Below are 18196 nucleotides of genomic sequence, written 5' to 3'. Positions count from 1 at the left end.
ACATGTTGCCCTTCACTTCGAAGCCTTCTAAACATTGTTAGTTGATCAAACATGTTCGACCAATCGTACTAATACAGTATTCCAACATCTCTCTCCTCCTTCCAGGGCATCGTACCATGTCAGAATCCAAACGCATCAAACTGCAGCACAACCACCTCGCATGGGACCTGCAATCAAACCAAGTGACAAACATCCGGCTAAGTGAGTTCGGTTCGAGTGCATAAACAGTTAGCGAAAAAAACGGGGTCGCCGATCAATCGGACGCACCAGTAACAATGGATCCACCGAACAAGCATATAACCAAGGCGGCCACTAGGCTTCGTGTTCCATCTTGTTTCCGATTGTGCTAGATCGCCACCCCACTATTCCTCTGTTGTCTCTATCTGTGAAGTTTCAATAGAAGCAACCAACTTTGCTTCTTTGCCTCCTGCTTTTCGTCCCGCTTCTTACATTAATCTATCGCCATCGAAGTACACCCGGTTCCAATTCGCAAGTGCAATCCGGTGGAATTCTTGCTCAGCTTTTTGTTCCAATCGGATGAAAGTGGTGGAGACACACTGTAGGGGGGAAGGAAAAGCTCTTAACAAAGTGTAGACACTCACTCCAACACATCCCTAAGCACCGGCAACACCGCAGTACGCCCCCGGGGAAGCCTTTAGGGCCGCAGGACCAATGTTTTGGAGAAGTACCAGTGCCGGGTGCAGCAGCAGCAGCAGACGAAGGACGAGGAGCAGAGGATACAGCGTCGTGGACCGGTGCGGATTGGTGCAGCTGACAAAATGGTGCACGCTCTTCATCATTTTGGAGTCTACGAGCGGTGGAAGTGGTAAGTTGGAATAGCTTCTTCGATTACTAGAACGGTCCCTTTTTAAATTCCTCCGAAACTGACGCTCACAGATAAAAGTTGATGGTCTTGATGATTGATTGAAGCTCAATAATCCCTGGCCGGAAAGTTGAATTCCAGGTAATCAAGGAAAGATGATCGATAGCTCTTAAACTTAATCCTAATGAAATCTCAACCAAAAGTTAGGACGGGTTATTGCCAGCATTCCGTTTTAGAGGACATTTTACGATGATGCACGGTTGCACATGGATGACCATGAACGTTATCTCACGAACTTAATTCAATCAAAACAAGCAACTACTTGCGTGACCAATTCAACGTTTAATGCACTAGTTGAAAACGAGACTCTTCCTTTTGACTATACTAAAACCCCGCCCCAATGGTTGCTGAATCTTGAAGCACAGAGTAGAGCAAAACATAGCGGAAAATAAAACGAAAAGCAGTAAAGAATCCGCCAACGAAACGAGAGCATCCTGTCATAAGAAATCAACTCCGCTGACATCCCTTTAAGCCTTACGCCTCCGGCGACACCAAAGACACCGCAATTCTGATGCCAGATAGACAGGAGTCGTAGGAAAACCAAAAAGGCAAAGAAGAAATACCATCAACCGCCTGAATTGCGCTCTGTTCGAGCAGAAACATCAGCTTTCAGATGGCAAACTGAACGAAAGAGACCGAACCTGCCTTCGGAGCTATTGGGAAAATGGCAAAACCAAGGTGTGGCTTAAAGATTTCCACAGAATTTGAGATAATTTTCAAGGCGGATGGTACCAGTGTGTACCTAGCAGTTCCGGCGCTTCCTTTTGCTCCGTCCGATCCGACCCCCCGGGGGCGCCGCGCAAAGATGATTGGTAAAGTTCGTTGCCGGTGGTGCCTCTTTGATTCGTCCTTATGGCTTCCCACCCCTCACCGGCCCTTATTGCTTCCAGCCGGAACTAAGCTCAGTTTGGCACTGAATTAGGATGCTAGCGGAAAGTGCTTCAAACTGGTTCGTTTGACTCGTTGCTGGAGGGAGGGAGGGAAGGGAATCGAAACCGAGGGTTTAGATAGCGGATAACAATAAAATAAAACCTCCCGTTCGATTGCCATGATGATGAGAGTGGAAGGTAAGGTCCTGATGCCACCGCGCCACCCCCTCGATTGACGTCAATGTCACAGATGATGCAATCGAAAGTGTGGCAGGCCAAGCAAGCAGGAACGAGCTTATAGGTTCTTGTTTGGATCGTATTCGTTTAAATTGAATTTTCCATTTCATCGATTATCCCCCCGCTGGATGGCTCTATTGGCCATCACGCCATCCCGGTCACCGGGCACTCACAAAAAAATACCGAAGATGAAAGTGAGAATAAGTTTTCTCAATTTGCTCCGTTTTATGCTTTTCGCCAAGGATCGGTTGGACGGTATACGACGGCGATGGAGATACTTTCGTCGAAAAGAAAACAGTGGAACGGAATCTATTGAAAGTGGGAACCGTAGCAAAGCATCCTTTGGTGTGCTCGTGGTTCGTCTTAAGGGGCTAGTTGAAGCTGATTGGAAATCCTGGTTTTTGCTGACATGTTTCACTGACTAACAGAAGGTTGCAAGACACTACGAAGCGTCTGCACAAAACTAATCCTTGCATCGAAGCGCTGCTGCTCCCACAGACAATGCATCTTTTTTGAAGCAAACCACTCCAACCATCCATACAGCGGTATCTCTTCCACCCCTAATGGCACTGGGTGAAAATTGTTTTACGAAAATTTGGTTTCCCTTCGAGAGCTTCTCGGTGGTAAGGTTGACGTAAACTGGCACCTGATCATCCAAGCCTCCAGTTCCTACCATTCGTCCACCTTACTTTCACGGTGGACGAGCTGACGAAAATTGCTTTCTTAATTGAAAAATGCGCCCTGGTACGGGAAACGGGAGTAGCATAACTACTTAACGAAATTACCGGAAACCGACTCGGTCTCTCTCGGTTAGCTCTCAGGTAGCCACCGGGATGATGACGCTCGATGATCGATGAGGTTAAAGTGGGAAGGAAGCCGAAGAGAGGGTTCCTCGAACAACACTTTACGTTTACCACCGTGTCCAGCAACTGGTGGACGTCGGTTGCAAAGAAACACTTGACTCGATTTTGCTGAAACTTTTAAATCGTTTGCTGGTTCCGGTCTGTAATGGTTGAACCATCACCAACCCAACGTCAACCGTTTGCTGCAGGTCGACTTTATTTATTCCTTCGCTCAAAACTATGCCGTATCGCTATCCATTTTTGCCTTGATCAGCGCCGAGCATTAGAGCATTTGTTGCAGCAACTCCTGAGTCCGGAACGCACAACAATGGCGCTACAAATATTCCTGGATCTCATTACTTTGTACCCTCACTAACTAAAGACTACCTCTGGTGCTGTCCAACTCCTTCACAGGGCTCATCACATCCCAGAGCACGGCAACAACACTAATAGACAGCGGCAGCAGCAGCAGCAGCAGCAGCAGCAGTAGCTCTTCCGCTACGATCAGCCGTCATCTAGCGAGCTTGGCAACGTTGCAACCGGAGCAAGCACCTGAAGCACCACGGTACGCAGCGCTGATACAGGACGCAGCGCAACTGTTTACCGGTGCGACCAGTTCGCGAGGAAAGACGCTGCCCCTGTTGGGATCGGGAGCGCTCAAGGAAACGCTAGCTCCGGGCGCTCAGCTGACCGACGATGGCAGCTCACTGGCAGAAGCTGCCAGCCGAGGGTATGGCAGCAAAGGCGCCACTAGCAGTAGCATTAGTAGTAAGACTAGCAGTAGTAACATTAGCACCAGTGGCACCGGTACCGCTGCCGCCGCCGCCGCCGCCGCCGCCGCTGCTGCTGTAGAGAGTAACGGAAAGAGTGTTTCTGAGCATTCCGAGCTCGCTACTAGCAACATCATCACCACCACCAGCAGCAGCACCACCACCACCATTACGATGACGCGTGACACAAAACACCCCACCCACGATGGTGCCACGATGGTGGAGGGCAGTAGTTTTAGTAAAATCAGCAGCGCCAACCTGATACTCGCTGAGGTTGGGCTTGGCTCACCGAAAGCTGGTGCTGCGGGTCAAAAGCTACCGAGCGGATTTTCCGGCAGCAGCAGCAGCAGCAGCAGTAGTGGTGGTAAGATGGGGTTAAAGGCCGCATCCCGTGGAGCAACGTCACCGATGGAGCTGGAGGTGCCCGGTAGCATCAACAAGCTGGACGGCATCGACGGTGGCCCCGGGGCGGAGGGTAACTTTAGCAAGATGTACTTCGAAACCGACAACCACACGGTGATTGCGTCGCAGGTGGGCTCCATTGCCGTGCTGCCCTGTGCGGTGCGCAACATTGGCGAGGGTGTGGTAAGTACGCGAGACGGCATTTGCAGTCGAAGTTGGAACTCACCGCAATCTCCCTTCTATCGTGCAGGTTTCTTGGATCAGGCGAAAAGATTACCATCTGCTGACGATCGGCGTGACAACGTACAGCAGTGACGAACGGTTCAACATCATACACTCGGAGGAAAAGGAGGTAAGTCACCGATTACCATGCGCCTCCATGCGAGGTACCATGCGCCTCCATCGAGAACTTTTAACGGGGTTTTCTTTTTTCGTGGGATTCACGTCACTCGAAGGCAATGATTTGATCACGGCTAATGTACGGTTATTGCAAGGGAAAAGTTGTGTTTTATTGCTGTCCCCCCCGCTGTGACGCCATCGCCAAGACATAACGAAATGAGAACCAAACCGAAAGCCACAGCAAGTGTATCGTTGATTTGATTGCAGCGCAGCAACGGTAACAGTGCGCGTGAGAGAGCAAATCAGTTCCATGGATCGAGTACAACAAAGTCAGCCGAAAGTGCACTCACACTTGGTGTGCGCTTTACAGCCATTTCTTTGATCGTTGCCCTTCCGCCCCCAGGCGAAGCTACCGCTAGCTGGCAAGACACACAGCAGGCACTCTGCGTGATCCAACGATTCCATTAGGAAATGGGAAAGAGAAGGGAAAAATGAAAATCTCAGTGGAATCGGACAGAGCGAGAAGTCACGGAGCGTCATCAAAGTGATTCTCGGTAAATGTCACACCGGAGGCCCTCTAGTGTTTGCCGTTTGCTGATGCTGGTGTTGGTGTTTGTTGCTGAGCTCTTCTCGGTGCTCGCAGCACGAGCCGCATCTTTTTTTGGTTTTTTCTGCAGCCAGTCCTGCCAGCAACAGCAAACAGCGTTGCTCCCAGAGAGAGAGAGAGGTGGTGATCCAAGCGGTACTTTATGTCCGTAAATCTACTGTTTTTTTTTGTGTGGAGCAAAAGTGGCAAACTAAGAAACGAAAAACGCGGAGCGAAACAAACCAAGAGTGAGTGAGAGGATGAGAGTGCTCGAATGATGCACGATCCACGGCCACCAAGAGGGACGCGAGACCGAGATGATTGCAATGTTGCGGCCGCTTGCGGCTAAGCTACCGGTGGCCACACTCTTTCGGTTTTTCAAGGGTACAAATCGGGGTAGGTGCAACTACCTTCCCCCCCTTTCCGGACAACAACGCCAGTCAACGAGATGAGTAGAAGAACCCCCGCTTGAAACCGTCCGTCCTCGTGCTTCAAACAAAAAAAAAAAACAAACGAACGAACGCGCTGAGCTGAACTGAGTGTTCCGGTCGAGGATTTCTACTGGCCAATGGATGGCCACCTTGGCACCTTGGTGGTGGTGGGGTGAGTGCATTTCGACGAGTTTTATCTTCCCCCCTCGACAGAAACGTGCTTCCGGTGGGCGGTGCGATGCCATGAGCAGCAGCAGCAGCAGCAGCAGCCATTGCGACGACTGTGGCTGGGTGTCGCTGTTGAGCTGTTGACGATGACGCTGGAGTGCCTACGGGTGTGGCCACCCGGAATCCGACCACTGACAGCCACCCTGGCATCCTGGGGTCCGGCTTTTCCGGTTGTTTTCCCCCCTCGTTTTTTGACTTTGCTTTTCATCGCCATCATCATCGTCTCCGTCGCAGCGTTAGTTTGGCAGAGGAACATTGCAATGACGATCTTCGCTCTCTGCTCTGCACGGTGAAGTTGAGAACGAGATTCAAGATTTCTCGTCGACCGCTCGGCTGGTGGTTGCTATTTTGCGTCCGCCTGCGTGCCGTGGAGTAGGAAAAGGCAATTCGTTTTGGTTAGTTTGTGGGCGTTCATTTTGTGTAAATTGATTTATGCTTCAACGGGAGAATGCGAAAGCACAACGATTGCCGTGATGAGATGCCGAGGAAAAAGGGATCGTGCTCACTCTTGCTGAAAGAGCTTGCAGCAAATGCAACTCCCTGGTGCAGACGTGCGCTTGCTGGCGTAGCTCTGTAGCACTTTCCACGAATTGGATTCCGGTATACGGGCTCAAGGGAGGAGCATGAGCTTCGTTTAAACGAGTTTAACTCCTAGCACACCGTTTGAGGTACCCCATCACCAGTGCTCATTCAGGGCCAGGCCATCCGTTACGCTTCGAATAATGGATGGTTCAATGCACCGTTCGCTGACGTGTAAGCACCACCACCCAGCAGCGGGGCTTTTGAAATATTCAGAGTTCAACTTCAATCACAAACGAGGCTTCTGCGAAGCGGTACCTTGGCTCACGGACTTGACGTACGGACGCTTCGGATCGATGACAGCCTCCATCGCTTTCATTGCCGGACCGTACCCGGCAGGCGTCGTTGAACTAAACCATGCCACTCATCATTCACCCGTCAAATGGCGATGTAATAAATGTCTGCACACTACTCGCACAGCTCGCAAGCGATCGGCTTAGCTACGCTCGTTAATTATGCCCGCAATTTGCAGACCATCGATCGATCCGGTGTCCGATGCATCCGAACGCTCGCTCACATATACAGAAGGTGAAGGTGAGCAACCACACTGAGCTCATGCTGGATGGCTGTAGGATGGCTACGCTCCTGCCACCTCATGGTTCCCGGGATACTCGATACCGTGAGTGCTGCTAGAGCGAATGGTTCGTCACTTTGCGTTAATGGCGTTGCTTAAGGCTCGTAGCGATGAGACGCGTCAACACATGAGCTTTCCGATCCGTGGTGTGTTCATTGTTGAAGGATTAGCCGCTACTTTCACTTCATTATACAAATGAATGACGTTTAACATTTTAGAGCACTTTTCCATTCTCCGCTCTCCTCGGATGAGGTTTATTAAGGAGGATTTAAAAGTGGTCTCCAACATAATTGCCGGCTTTAAACCAGGTTCCTTCTTACTGTGTGCTCAAGCAGAGAGCTCTCTCTCTACAGCACCGAGAACTCCACAGCAACCTTCATTACAACCACAACAGACACGAACACAGACACATCGTAATACCCTTGCTCCAATGGACTACCGCGTGGCACAAGAGCCCGAATTCCGAAACAGGCACCGATGCTGCTGCTACTGCTGCTTTAAACATTGCAAACGTGAGCCGCATACAGTGGCGTCCGTCGTCCGACGTAATTACATGAGTAACACGGAACGATTTTTCTTTGCGAAAGCGTTTGCGGATCTCGGCACCAAGATGAGCTGTGGGGTGTGCCATTCCCACTGCCTTTCTTCCCTTCGTCTCTTTCGTCGCTTAAGCCGCTTTCTTCGTGACCTTGCACGTCTACCAAAAAGGCCTGGGAAGGCGCGACCTACACGGCGCGACGCCAAATATCGAGGGACCAATTTGGGCCCACTTGGAGCCCACGCTGACACATTAGCTGTCGCTAAACGACCTGGGAGGCAACATATTTACTTCCAATTGTGCTAATTCTCCCAAGCGTACACCGGCCTTCACCCTGGGACAAAGCAAGAAAGAGAGAGGGATTGTGAGAGAGAGAGAGAGGGAGTGTGAGAGAGAGTGAGAGAGAGAGAGTGAGTGAGAGGCCCATAAAAATCCGTGTGCTCGATGGCAGAACGTCGATCGGAATGGTGCCTTGGGAGTGGGCTACGAAGCACCACCGGGGAGCTTGTGTAAAAGCAACATAAAACTCCTCCGTACCTCGTGGATGGAGCGACGAATGACGCATTCATGGTTCAGTGATTGGTGACGAGGCGGTTGGCGCCGGTGCCGGTCTCTGTGGTCACTCTGGGGATTGGAGGCTGGACGGACGGATTGACCATTAGGCACGTACCGTGACCGGCATTCGCTAGCAGCTGCAAACTGGGGAATGTTGGGACTAGAATCCTAGATCGAGGAGGGCGGGGGGCCCACACCCATGATTGATGCTTATGACCATCGGCTCGCGACCGGTGGTAGACGGAATCGACGGACGCACAACCGTTCCGTTCCCGTGACCGCTCGTGCTGACGTAGCTGCCGTGGGATGGCGTGATGGAGTGATTGTATTATATTCATTCCGATCCGTGCACAAACCTTCCCGATCGTTCAGCTCTCGGAACGGAACGGTTGCTTGTCATGTCGTGGGAAAAAGGGAAAACGTAGGAAAATCAAATTTCAATTAGCTTGATTGTTCGTACTCAATCAGACTGGGCCGGACCTGTGGTTATTATATGAATGGAGTCCCGCTAGCTAGTTAAACGTTGCCCAACTCGCAACTAGCATGTTTATGCTTCATCTTTTCTACATTAGCGATCGCATGGGATTGTAAAGTGGAGTCAGTTTCATCCACATTTTGGTTTTCTAAAACGCACAACTGGGATTCTGCTGCATCGCGCCTAAAAACGTAAAAGTAAATTTAATTCAATTCTCACATTCCATTTCTAATGCAATCCTTTCCCCAGGAATGGCCACTACAGATCAAGTACGTGCAGCTGCGAGACGCGGGACTGTACGAGTGCCAGGTTTCCACCCATCCACCGACCTCGATCTTCGTGAAGCTGGACGTTGTCGGTAGGTAACCAGCTGCTTGGCCAGTTTCGCTCTTTCGCTGCAATTGTGATCGCAATGCTAATGAGTTTTTGGTTCTTTACACCCACACCACCACCACCACCACCACTACCACTGCAGAGGCAAAGGCGGAAATTTTCGGACCCTCGGAGAAGTATCTGAAACCCGGTTCGATGCTGCGGTTAACGTGCCGCGTCGTCCAGAGCAACGAACCACCGCTCTACATATTCTGGTATCACAACAATCGCATGATCAACTACGATGCCCACCGGGGCGTCAACGTGTCAACAGAGGCGGGTAAGTGGCACATGCACAAACCGGTGCCCTACTTTCGATTGCTCGATGGGAAAGGATACAATATTCAAACAAACAATCGAATCGGTTTCGAATGGGGGGCGGGGGGAACAGGAGCATTCGCTTCTGTTGATCCAACTGGTGCAGACTGATGCATCAGTTTCTGGTTCTCTGGTTGGTTGTATTCGATGGCATTTCACAGAACCCGTGCATGTGTTTGCAGTGACAATATATGCCAGTAATTCCCTTTCTCTCACTTTATCTGTCTATCTTTTCTCTCTCTCTTTTACCACCCCGATAGACAACCGCTACTCGGAACTGTTTATCGCGCACACAAACACGCTCAACTCCGGAAATTACTCCTGTGTTTCGAATAATGCTGTCGCTGCGTCAACGCTGGTGCATATCCTGAACGGTAAGTCATGACGTAACGGTTGGAAAGCAAAACAAACAACACCGTATCGATTTTTCATTCCGGAGCATAAATTGAAAACTACACATCTAACGGGAGCTAAAAAAAACGATCATCACCATCAAACAGATGGCATACGGAAACCAGCACAATGGCTATTGGATCTATAAATGAGTTCAATTATGTGCATTCCTCGCTCTAGCCCTTTTTTTTGCTTCTTCTATTGACATTCTCTACTATTCAATAACATCAACATGCGCTGCAGTGTTCAGAAACAGTTGTAAAACAGCGTTTTCCCCTTTTAGCAACACTATCTTTAGGCTCTTTGATTTATGTTTTTGCAATCATTTATCATTTATACCAAAGCCCCCTCCGCGATGATCCGTTGATAAAATCGCACATTCATGTTGGTGACAGTGTTTCCAGTACTTTTGCATCACCCGCGCAATCCGTGTGCTGAAGCGACAGTTTGGTTAATCAATACCCACTCTTTCCTCTCATCTGCTTGCTCGTCTCTTGCTCTGGCTCTACCCCACAGGTGAAAACCCGGCGGCAATGCAACACGGAGACCATGGCAATGCGGTACTGGTGGTGTCCCACATTCATTTGCCACTGACAATTGTAACATATCAGGTCATCAATTTCGTCTTAAATATGCATTGAACCTCGCAAACACTCGGACGGTGAGGTGGTTGATGGAATGGCACCGCCGGAGTGTGTCGAGGGTCAAGCGATGAGTGATGTAAAAATGAATCAAAATCCACCCCCAAATGGGTGGGTGAGTGGGCAGATGATCAAAAGTAAAACATGACATCGATACTACAGATCATGCCCTAGGTCATGGATACACACGGAACTGGTGACTTCGTTTCACATACTGCAGGTACTCCGGTCGGTTCCACGTACGACATGCGTGATATTGCTGTACCCTGTGAGAGGCGAACAGAAAACGAACAGGACAGCATGTAGTCTGAAACATTCATTCCGAATTCCTTGAAAAATTCCATGTCAAAGACTCTCCTTGCGTCACTACTGGAGCACCATGGAGGCGGAAAATGAAGAGTTCATATTTTTGCAGCGGAATCCAGCGTCCCGGTGGCCAGGTACACGGTCCGGTGAGTGTGAATCGTGGCGATTCAAACCGTTAATTGAACGATACATGACACATACGGACATACGTGTCCGACAGTGAAGCATTCCTGTATCGAGATGAGGATAAAAAAAGAGAGAGAAATATCGTTCTCCGAAAATTGAGAGAGCTACGATGTGCTGTAAATATAGGTAACTGAAATGGCGTAAATCAAATTGAATGTAGCGTTTGATGTACTTTGTATGGTATTTGTAAGTGAAAGTAACAGAAAATAAGAGAAACTTAAGCAAAGAAAGTTAGGCACTCAAAAAAAAAAAAAACAACCAACGCCACAAATCCCGATCCAAGGTTTCGGGAAAAAAAAACGATAGACATATGCATCGTAGATGCCTCTCCTCTGAAGGATTCCAAGAAAAACCCCACACCCAGACACACACATTCAAAGACGTACAGGACTTTAGGGTAGCGGAAAAGTGGAGCAGTGCATTGATTGAAAATCTCCTTTACATCATCGGCATCAGTGAGCGGCAGCTTCAGGCTTGTTAGTAAGCGTTTTCGGTTTCAATCTATTTCATTTTTCCCATTACCAACCACCGCCCAACCGTATTCAACTGGCAAAAGTTGATTACGAGTGGCCAGGAACCAAAAAAAAAGGAATTTTGCCATCCTTGTTGCCATGAACTGCTCGACGAGGGGCGACGATAATGAGGACAGCATATAATGATAAGCATCTTAGATATATCGAATCTACTTCCCTCCCATTCTTTCTCTTCCAAATGTTCGATTTTTTCGCATCGGTTCTTTTGCAGATTCAACGAGTGTGCGTATTTGTGTGCTAGTTTGTGTTTGGTCCACATTTTCAATCCCGGCCCTCCCATTCCCACCCCTTTACATTAACTCTCTTGAAGCCGAGTTCCCCATTCACCCAGTTTGGGCGTGAGTGTTATTTGTGAACAAAAGAAAACAAAGAAAAGTGGCCCGAAGCGGAGGAGCGAATGGTGCAAGGAGGGAGCAGGAGAAAAACACGTAAAAATCCGAAGGAAAATAAATTAAAAAAAAAACTGTTTGTAGGTGTAGAACTGTACCCGGTGCGGCAGTACAAGCAAACCAATACTACAAAAAGTCGTACTAAGCCGATTCCTTTCGAGCTCCCGAAGCGTCGCCGGAGTGTATGATACGGAGAAAATGCGTCCTCTTCCTGGCAATGAAGGAGCAAAAATAGAAACCGGATCACCGGACCGAAATGGAACCTGTAAATAGGCAAAAACAGAGAGAGAAAGAGAGAGAGAGAGAGAGAGAGAGAGAGAGAGAGTGAGAGAGAGTGAGAGCCAGCAGGGGGGTTTAGGGTAGGTTGCGGAATCGATCGATCATTTCTTCACTTGACGCTGGGGAGGAAAAGGTTGACAGCATCGAGCAACCCGTTTGCTTCTCTACCACCCATGTGTTACCAACACGCCTGCTGGACGATGAAAGCGTTGAAATAAAGGAAATAACGCATGATAGTAAGTCACCCCAGGAGACGGCTGCAAGCTTTTCGTTCCCCCATTTACCAACCCACCAACGGGTCCCACACTGGCAGGTAAGGAAAAGCTGGTGTGTTGGTGAAAAACGAAAACATCCAAATCGGCCCAGCAATCCACGCACCGATCGACCTGCGTGAGATGAAAATGTGGCTGCGTTTGAGGTAAAAACGGTTGAATAAAAGGTAAATATATTTGGATTAAAACCAGTGCGACTCTGCCATTTATTGGTTCTCGGTTTTCAGTTCCCGAAAGAAAATGCTTCCAGCGCTTTTTCTGGCCGAAACCATCAGCTTAAAGTCGATTGAAAACCTGCAACTGAAGGAAGCGGCACATGTATTGTCGTTGAGTCTATTTGTTTTCAATCGTTCCAAGTGTCAATCGCCAGCAAACATACACTGGGTACCCCCTGGGTTGGTCCTTCAGATTCACGGTAGCCCCTGGTTCCAGCTCAAATGGTACGTTAGTAAGCTACAGTAAGCGGCGAATCCAAGCGAAACCAAGGCAACACTGAGTTGCTACCACCTACCACACCTTCGAAGTCAACGCTAGCGAGATGCTGAAGAAGGTTCCGCAGGCAGGTCAGGTGTGGGTGTGTTTCTTTGTATTTTCCACTTCCGGAAATACCCCTCCCCCCCGGAAAACGGATACGGTAAAATGCCATTCTTTTCATCCTCCCCAAACACCATGGATGGCCACTTTTGTTGCTTTACACTGGCTGGGGCGCAAGCTGGAAACAATGTGATTTCACTTCTACCGAAAAGAAGCTGGAGCAGGAGGTTCATTTCTCAGAAGGTTACCATCGAACGTTTCGTTTCGGGTCCGACTTCACAAAGCGGCGGCGTGCAGGTAAGTTTGGTAGCCTTCGAATCGGGGGGACGAAGGATGTTTGGATCTTGAAACACCTTGCACAACCACCGGCATCACGATAATCTCGATACTTTCGAAGGCATTCTACCCTCAAGATTGTCATTCGCACCTGCTGCCGGAATTGAGGCATTTCCCCCCCAACCCACTGTTCCTTCTCTCTCTCTCTCTCTCTCTCTCTCTCTCTCTCTCTTTCTCTTTCTCCCTTTCCCTCTAAAGGTATACTGCAGAAGATATTTTTGCCAACGTTTGCCTGTTTTCGACAGGCCATCGGTTCGGTTCGGTTCGTTTCGGTTCGTTTCATGCTTCCCATCGATACCACGACAATGGAACAGCTTTCGATTCGATGCGATAATGTAATAATCCCGTGAAAATGGAATTACGGTAAATTTATCTATTATATCGTTTTTGATGATGGTGCCCTTCCCGCCCGCGCTCCCGGGAGATTCGAGGGTTTTCGGGTGCCGCGGAGAAAACTTGAGAACGAAAATGAACAACCATAATGGGGCCGCTTCCGGGTCGACACTGGAGACAATTCAAGTTTCAACGCTAATGTAATCGCGCCCTGCTGGTTCACTTTAAGGTAATGGCGCCCAAGCCCATGGCCCCTAAACCCAATGTATATTCAAATGTAAGCCTCATTTTATTTGAATGCTTTCCGCAATTCAATTTTATATGCACGAGAGCACCGGTGGCTGAGCCTTGTTGGGCCGTGGCCCAACTCCTCCCTTTAAGCCGCTCGTTTTATCCTTGAGAGAGAGGGAGAGGGAGGGCGTGCTTACTTGCCACCTCGACCGCATATCATCGGAACCGCCGCTACCCACTCCATGTGAGCTTATCGCGAAAAGTGCTAAACGAATTCCAGCAGTAGCAGCACCAGCGGCAGCAGTCTACGCAGTCTAGTACATATTGCATCGATCGATCCAACAGCAGACAGCATTAAATGTGCCAACATAAACGGACGACTGGAATATGTGCCGGTGTGCCGGCATACGGTACGGAATTGACTTTTCGCAGCCAGTGGCTGTCTCGATTGTGGTGTATGCTCGAATATGATAGGCTTCATCGCTTGCTCCCTCATTCCTCCTTCCCTAAGGGGCCTCAAACGCCTTACCATCCGGGTGAGAAATGGTTCCGACAGCGACTGAATATCACATTCCAGCCGAGTCCCCTGCCGAGACAGACACTCCACTGAGTGGCTGACCCTCTCAACTGCAAACTCCGTGCAAACGGTGCCCAAGAGGGAGAGGAGAGGAAAAGAGAGAGAGAGAGAGAGAAGATTAGGGATTTTGGGATGACAAAGTTGAGCCTTGTGCATGGGCAGACAGAACGTCGGAAGTTCGGCGACGATACACCTGCAGCGGTACCATCACGATTAGCATATAGATTCAAGTGTGCCAATCAACTGTCAGAACAAATGGTTAACTTGCTCGCCCGTCGCTTGATTTTAGACAGTTTTTTTTTTGTTCGTTTTCGGATACCCCAGCGTTTGGTTCAGGACCTTCATCTCCTGTTGCCATGCCATGTGTTGTTTGCCCTTAGACCTGCATGGCCAAGACTGCTTCCTGCCGGCCTGGTCACGTTGTAATATTATGCAGTCTACAAACCGTGCGGTGCCACTACATATGGAGCTTCGGTCTTGGTCAGACCCAAATTACAGGAAATTGAGGAACAAACGTTGATCCCCGGACTCGATCTCATCCACTCGTCCTTTCCTTGCTTACTGGCTTTTCCGAACAGTTTTAACTCCAACCAACTCTCTTCAAATGAAAACACGACCATACGAGTGAATTATTAGCTGACAAATGAACTTCAAACTTGGGCATGTACAAAGTGAGTGAAACATTTCCTTAACAATCTTTCTCCTCCTCACTAGTTCGTTAACGTTCCGCAGCACTGTTCCGGGTGTGTTAATTAGAGACGAGTTTTCGAGCGCCTTTTCCGAACAATCCTCTCGTAAAGGCGATCAGAAGTCAGTCGACTAAAAATAGAACCATTCCAACCATTTGCTCTTGGGAACGGCAAGCATCTTAGCTACCTACTACGCACAACCGACACCCAACCGGCTTTAAGTTCATGTTATCCGACCGAATTTCACAATCTCTATCGCTACACTAATCGAAAGAAGCAACGCCCTGCTTATCCTGCTTGCTTTCACTGCCTCGGGACTTCCTTTCAACACCGGTCGACCAACACAAGGCTGACAGGAGGTGGCTTCAAGACATCGGATCGAGAGAGAGAGAGAGAGAGAGAGAGAGAGAGAGAGAGAGAGAGAGAGAGAGAGAGAGAGAGAGAGAGAGAGAGAGAGAGAGAGAGAGAGTCGTGTCAAAGAAGCTTATCTTTTGCTGTTTTAGGACGGGTTTATGAAAATAGCAAACTATTAGCACGCCGGTAGACGCCGGTTGGAATCGGTCGAATACGGGTGTTAGAGGCAAATAAGCTATCCCCGTAAAATATCAACATTTTGACATCCCTGGAGGTGTGGGGGGCGATAAAAAGGGCGGGCCATTTTCCTGGGAAACAGTACAGTCTGAAGGGCTCATTCAATATTTATATTTCGGTTTTCAATGGCAGTGCAATTGGCACCGGAGCGAATCTCTCTGCAGTAAGGGATATTCCAATTCCAGCAGATTTTCTACGCTTCCAATTCACTATTCATCAAAGTAATTGCATCGCTTCAGCTTAAATAGAGCGATCCGATGCTGCAAAGCTTAAAGCATTTTAAGCTTTTTGCGACATTTACACAAACCATTAACAATTTATTACTTTTTTACTCCATTCCTCGGTTGTTAACTGCCTCTCCGTAGCATGTACATTGTAGCATTTTTTCGTCGTCAAAAACGGTTGGATTGTTGCCATGGCTTCCATCATTAATACTGAGAATCCTTCGATTGCATATTGATGTTATGGAGATAGCCTTCTGCGAATCGTTTCACGACTTTGCGAACATGAAACGACCTCTGCGTAGAATGGGCTGCATTATTTGAATCCTCGTCAAAAGAGTGCACACTCTGCAAACGAGCTAAAAGAAAAAGCTTTTTAGTGAAAGACCAAGATACCTAGTACAGTGAAGGAACAATGCAAAGTTTACAAAATTAATTTCTCGTCATACTTGGGTTAGGCCACCTTTGCTTTTTGAGTGGGGCTTCATTTTGCGTCCGAAGAACGCAATATCTACAATTAAATCTTGCAAAGAAGCAGATATCACGTCAAGTACGAAGCAGTGGCTTGAGCGAAAAATTCATCAAACGAACCTCAAACCGAGTGCCACAGCATGGATACGTAACACAGCTCCATGAAGTCAAATAAAGCTACCAGCAGCCCGGTTCATGGAGTTGGTACTTTGCATACGTTTCAGGGCGTATGACCTTCGTCGTTATGCAAACATACACAACACACACATGAGCAGTGCTCACTGTATTTCATTTTCTGGTTCTGGCTTGGATGGATACAAGTGTGAGTTATGGTGAATCATGCTGCATTTTCAAAACAAACTCACCTCGGTAGTGCAGAGGCGCCTGTGCCTGCATGTCTTGTGAGGGAGAATATGGTTTTCCATATTTTCAAGCATTTTTTTTTTATTTTCGTTCCACTCCGTTTTTCCGTCCACTTTGAGGTCATTGGAACGCTTGATATGCCTTTTATTGTGTGTGTTTTATTCTCTCTCTCTCTTCTTTTCGGTTCACAAGATGAAACGAATAAAACGTACAACATAATTTGCCAACCGACTGCCGGACGACGACCGAAACCGTTCCCTGGTAGCTGACCACGAGAAGCACGTCCCTGACCTCGAATATGAAGAAGAAAAAAAAACACAGAAATAGAAACGGGCCACACAGACGGAGCCTCCCTTTTTTGCTTATGCTGGTGTGTCAATTCATATTTCACTCACTCACTCTCCTTCTCTCTATCTTATGCGATGTCAACTGACCAACTGGGCACGGAATGTGCAGCCAATTGCCGGGCACTTAATGCGGCAACCGTTTCTCGGGCATCCGGGAAAAAATAACCAAACAAACACTCGGCGAGAGAGGTCACCATAGGGGCCATGCATCCCAACCTTTCGGTATGCTCGAGTTTGTCTCCGTTTACGATACGGTCTGGCTGCCATGAGGAGGCGAAAATCATATGCAAAGTGAGTGGTGAACCTTTCCAACCAACCACGGTATCACTTCATGCATGTTTGAGTGTCTGTGTGCGTGGCTGCCGATTGTGAACCTGCATTTGAAAGGCGGTAAAAAGTATTCATATTCGTTTATTTCTCCCAAAGCCATCTGATCCCGATGGATGGCCATTTTCGTTAGCAATTATCGTTGCGGCATCCTTAGGAGGCTTATCGTCCACGAAAAAAGGGAAACTTTCTAATCTGGCTGATTTAGTTGCCGGTGTATGTGGCCGGGGCTGAATATTCATTACCTAATTTGCGCTGTTGGTATTCAGAGTGAGTGACCTATTTGACGGCTTATGCCGCCTTCATTAATTCTCCCACAAGCTGTAGCGGGATGGGCCGAGCGTATGATACGAGCATGAATGAGATTTGCATAATTCGTTCAATCGGACGTTATTGACGTCGCATGCATGTTACGTCAAGACCGTACCGGTTCGAAGTTGTTCAAAACTCGTTTCAACACGGTTTTTGCAACCCCACTCCCGGCATTCGATCCCCAACATAACTCTTGTAATGACAACAAATTGTAATTTCGTGTCTGTTGATCGAGATCAGGCATATTTCCAGCGGGAAAAGGATTTCCATGTTCGATGCTGATTGTGTTACCAAGCATTTAAACACCAACGTGCCACGCAAACGGTCACAGTATGCTCAGTGCAGCCCGATATTAACATCGTTGCCATCGAGACGAGCTCATGAATTGGGATATTTCCGGAAGAGGTGATTGATCTTTGGAATGATGCAATGTTCCAGCTCTTACCACCGCGAAATTGGTTGACATTCTCTGATGCAGTAATGCATATTGGTACCGTGGGAGGGTTGTTCAAATTTATCGTTGCACTGTGCCGACCATTTTCCACTGATGGATAGGAACATAAATTGCAATTCCATCCACAGAACGGCTACCATCAGTAGCAGTCATCGGCATGCAGTATGCGTGATGGTAGTCACAATACGATTGCAGCACTTTTCTCCTCCACTGAATCAGTGCACGGCATCCCATCACCCATGAGCATCACTCATCGGCATCGGCAACACACTGACGCGGGCCTCACTCGGACCGGACCGGGCCGATCATTGCATTCGATCGTGCAAACGTAGATCGTGCATAATTCACTCGCCCATTCCCAAACGCCCCTCAGCAGCCTGGAAACACTCGAATCCTGTTCGCGCTTCCAGCTG

General features: G+C 48.5%; 1 protein-coding gene across 2 annotated transcripts in view; it reads left to right on the top strand.

Annotated features, from left to right (window-relative positions):
* LOC126571070 (uncharacterized protein DDB_G0271670-like) overlaps positions 1–12158 on the top strand; it is a 33874-nt gene extending 21716 nt beyond the window's left edge. For both annotated transcript variants that reach the window (XM_050229308.1, XM_050229307.1), the window contains exons 3-9: positions 106–826; positions 3246–4186; positions 4254–4355; positions 8558–8666; positions 8784–8960; positions 9259–9372; positions 9908–12158. In XM_050229308.1, the coding sequence (XP_050085265.1) occupies positions 673–826; positions 3246–4186; positions 4254–4355; positions 8558–8666; positions 8784–8960; positions 9259–9372; positions 9908–10032 (1722 nt within the window). In that variant the 5' untranslated portion in view covers positions 106–672 and the 3' untranslated portion in view covers positions 10033–12158. The remainder of the gene's footprint in view (positions 1–105; positions 827–3245; positions 4187–4253; positions 4356–8557; positions 8667–8783; positions 8961–9258; positions 9373–9907) is intronic.
* The last annotated feature ends 6038 nt before the right edge of the window (positions 12159–18196 follow it).

Source organism: Anopheles aquasalis, chromosome 2, assembly GCF_943734665.1.
Source record: "Anopheles aquasalis chromosome 2, idAnoAquaMG_Q_19, whole genome shotgun sequence".
NCBI lineage: Eukaryota > Metazoa > Arthropoda > Insecta > Diptera > Culicidae > Anopheles > Anopheles aquasalis.
This window is presented reverse-complemented; position numbering and strand designations above follow the sequence as displayed.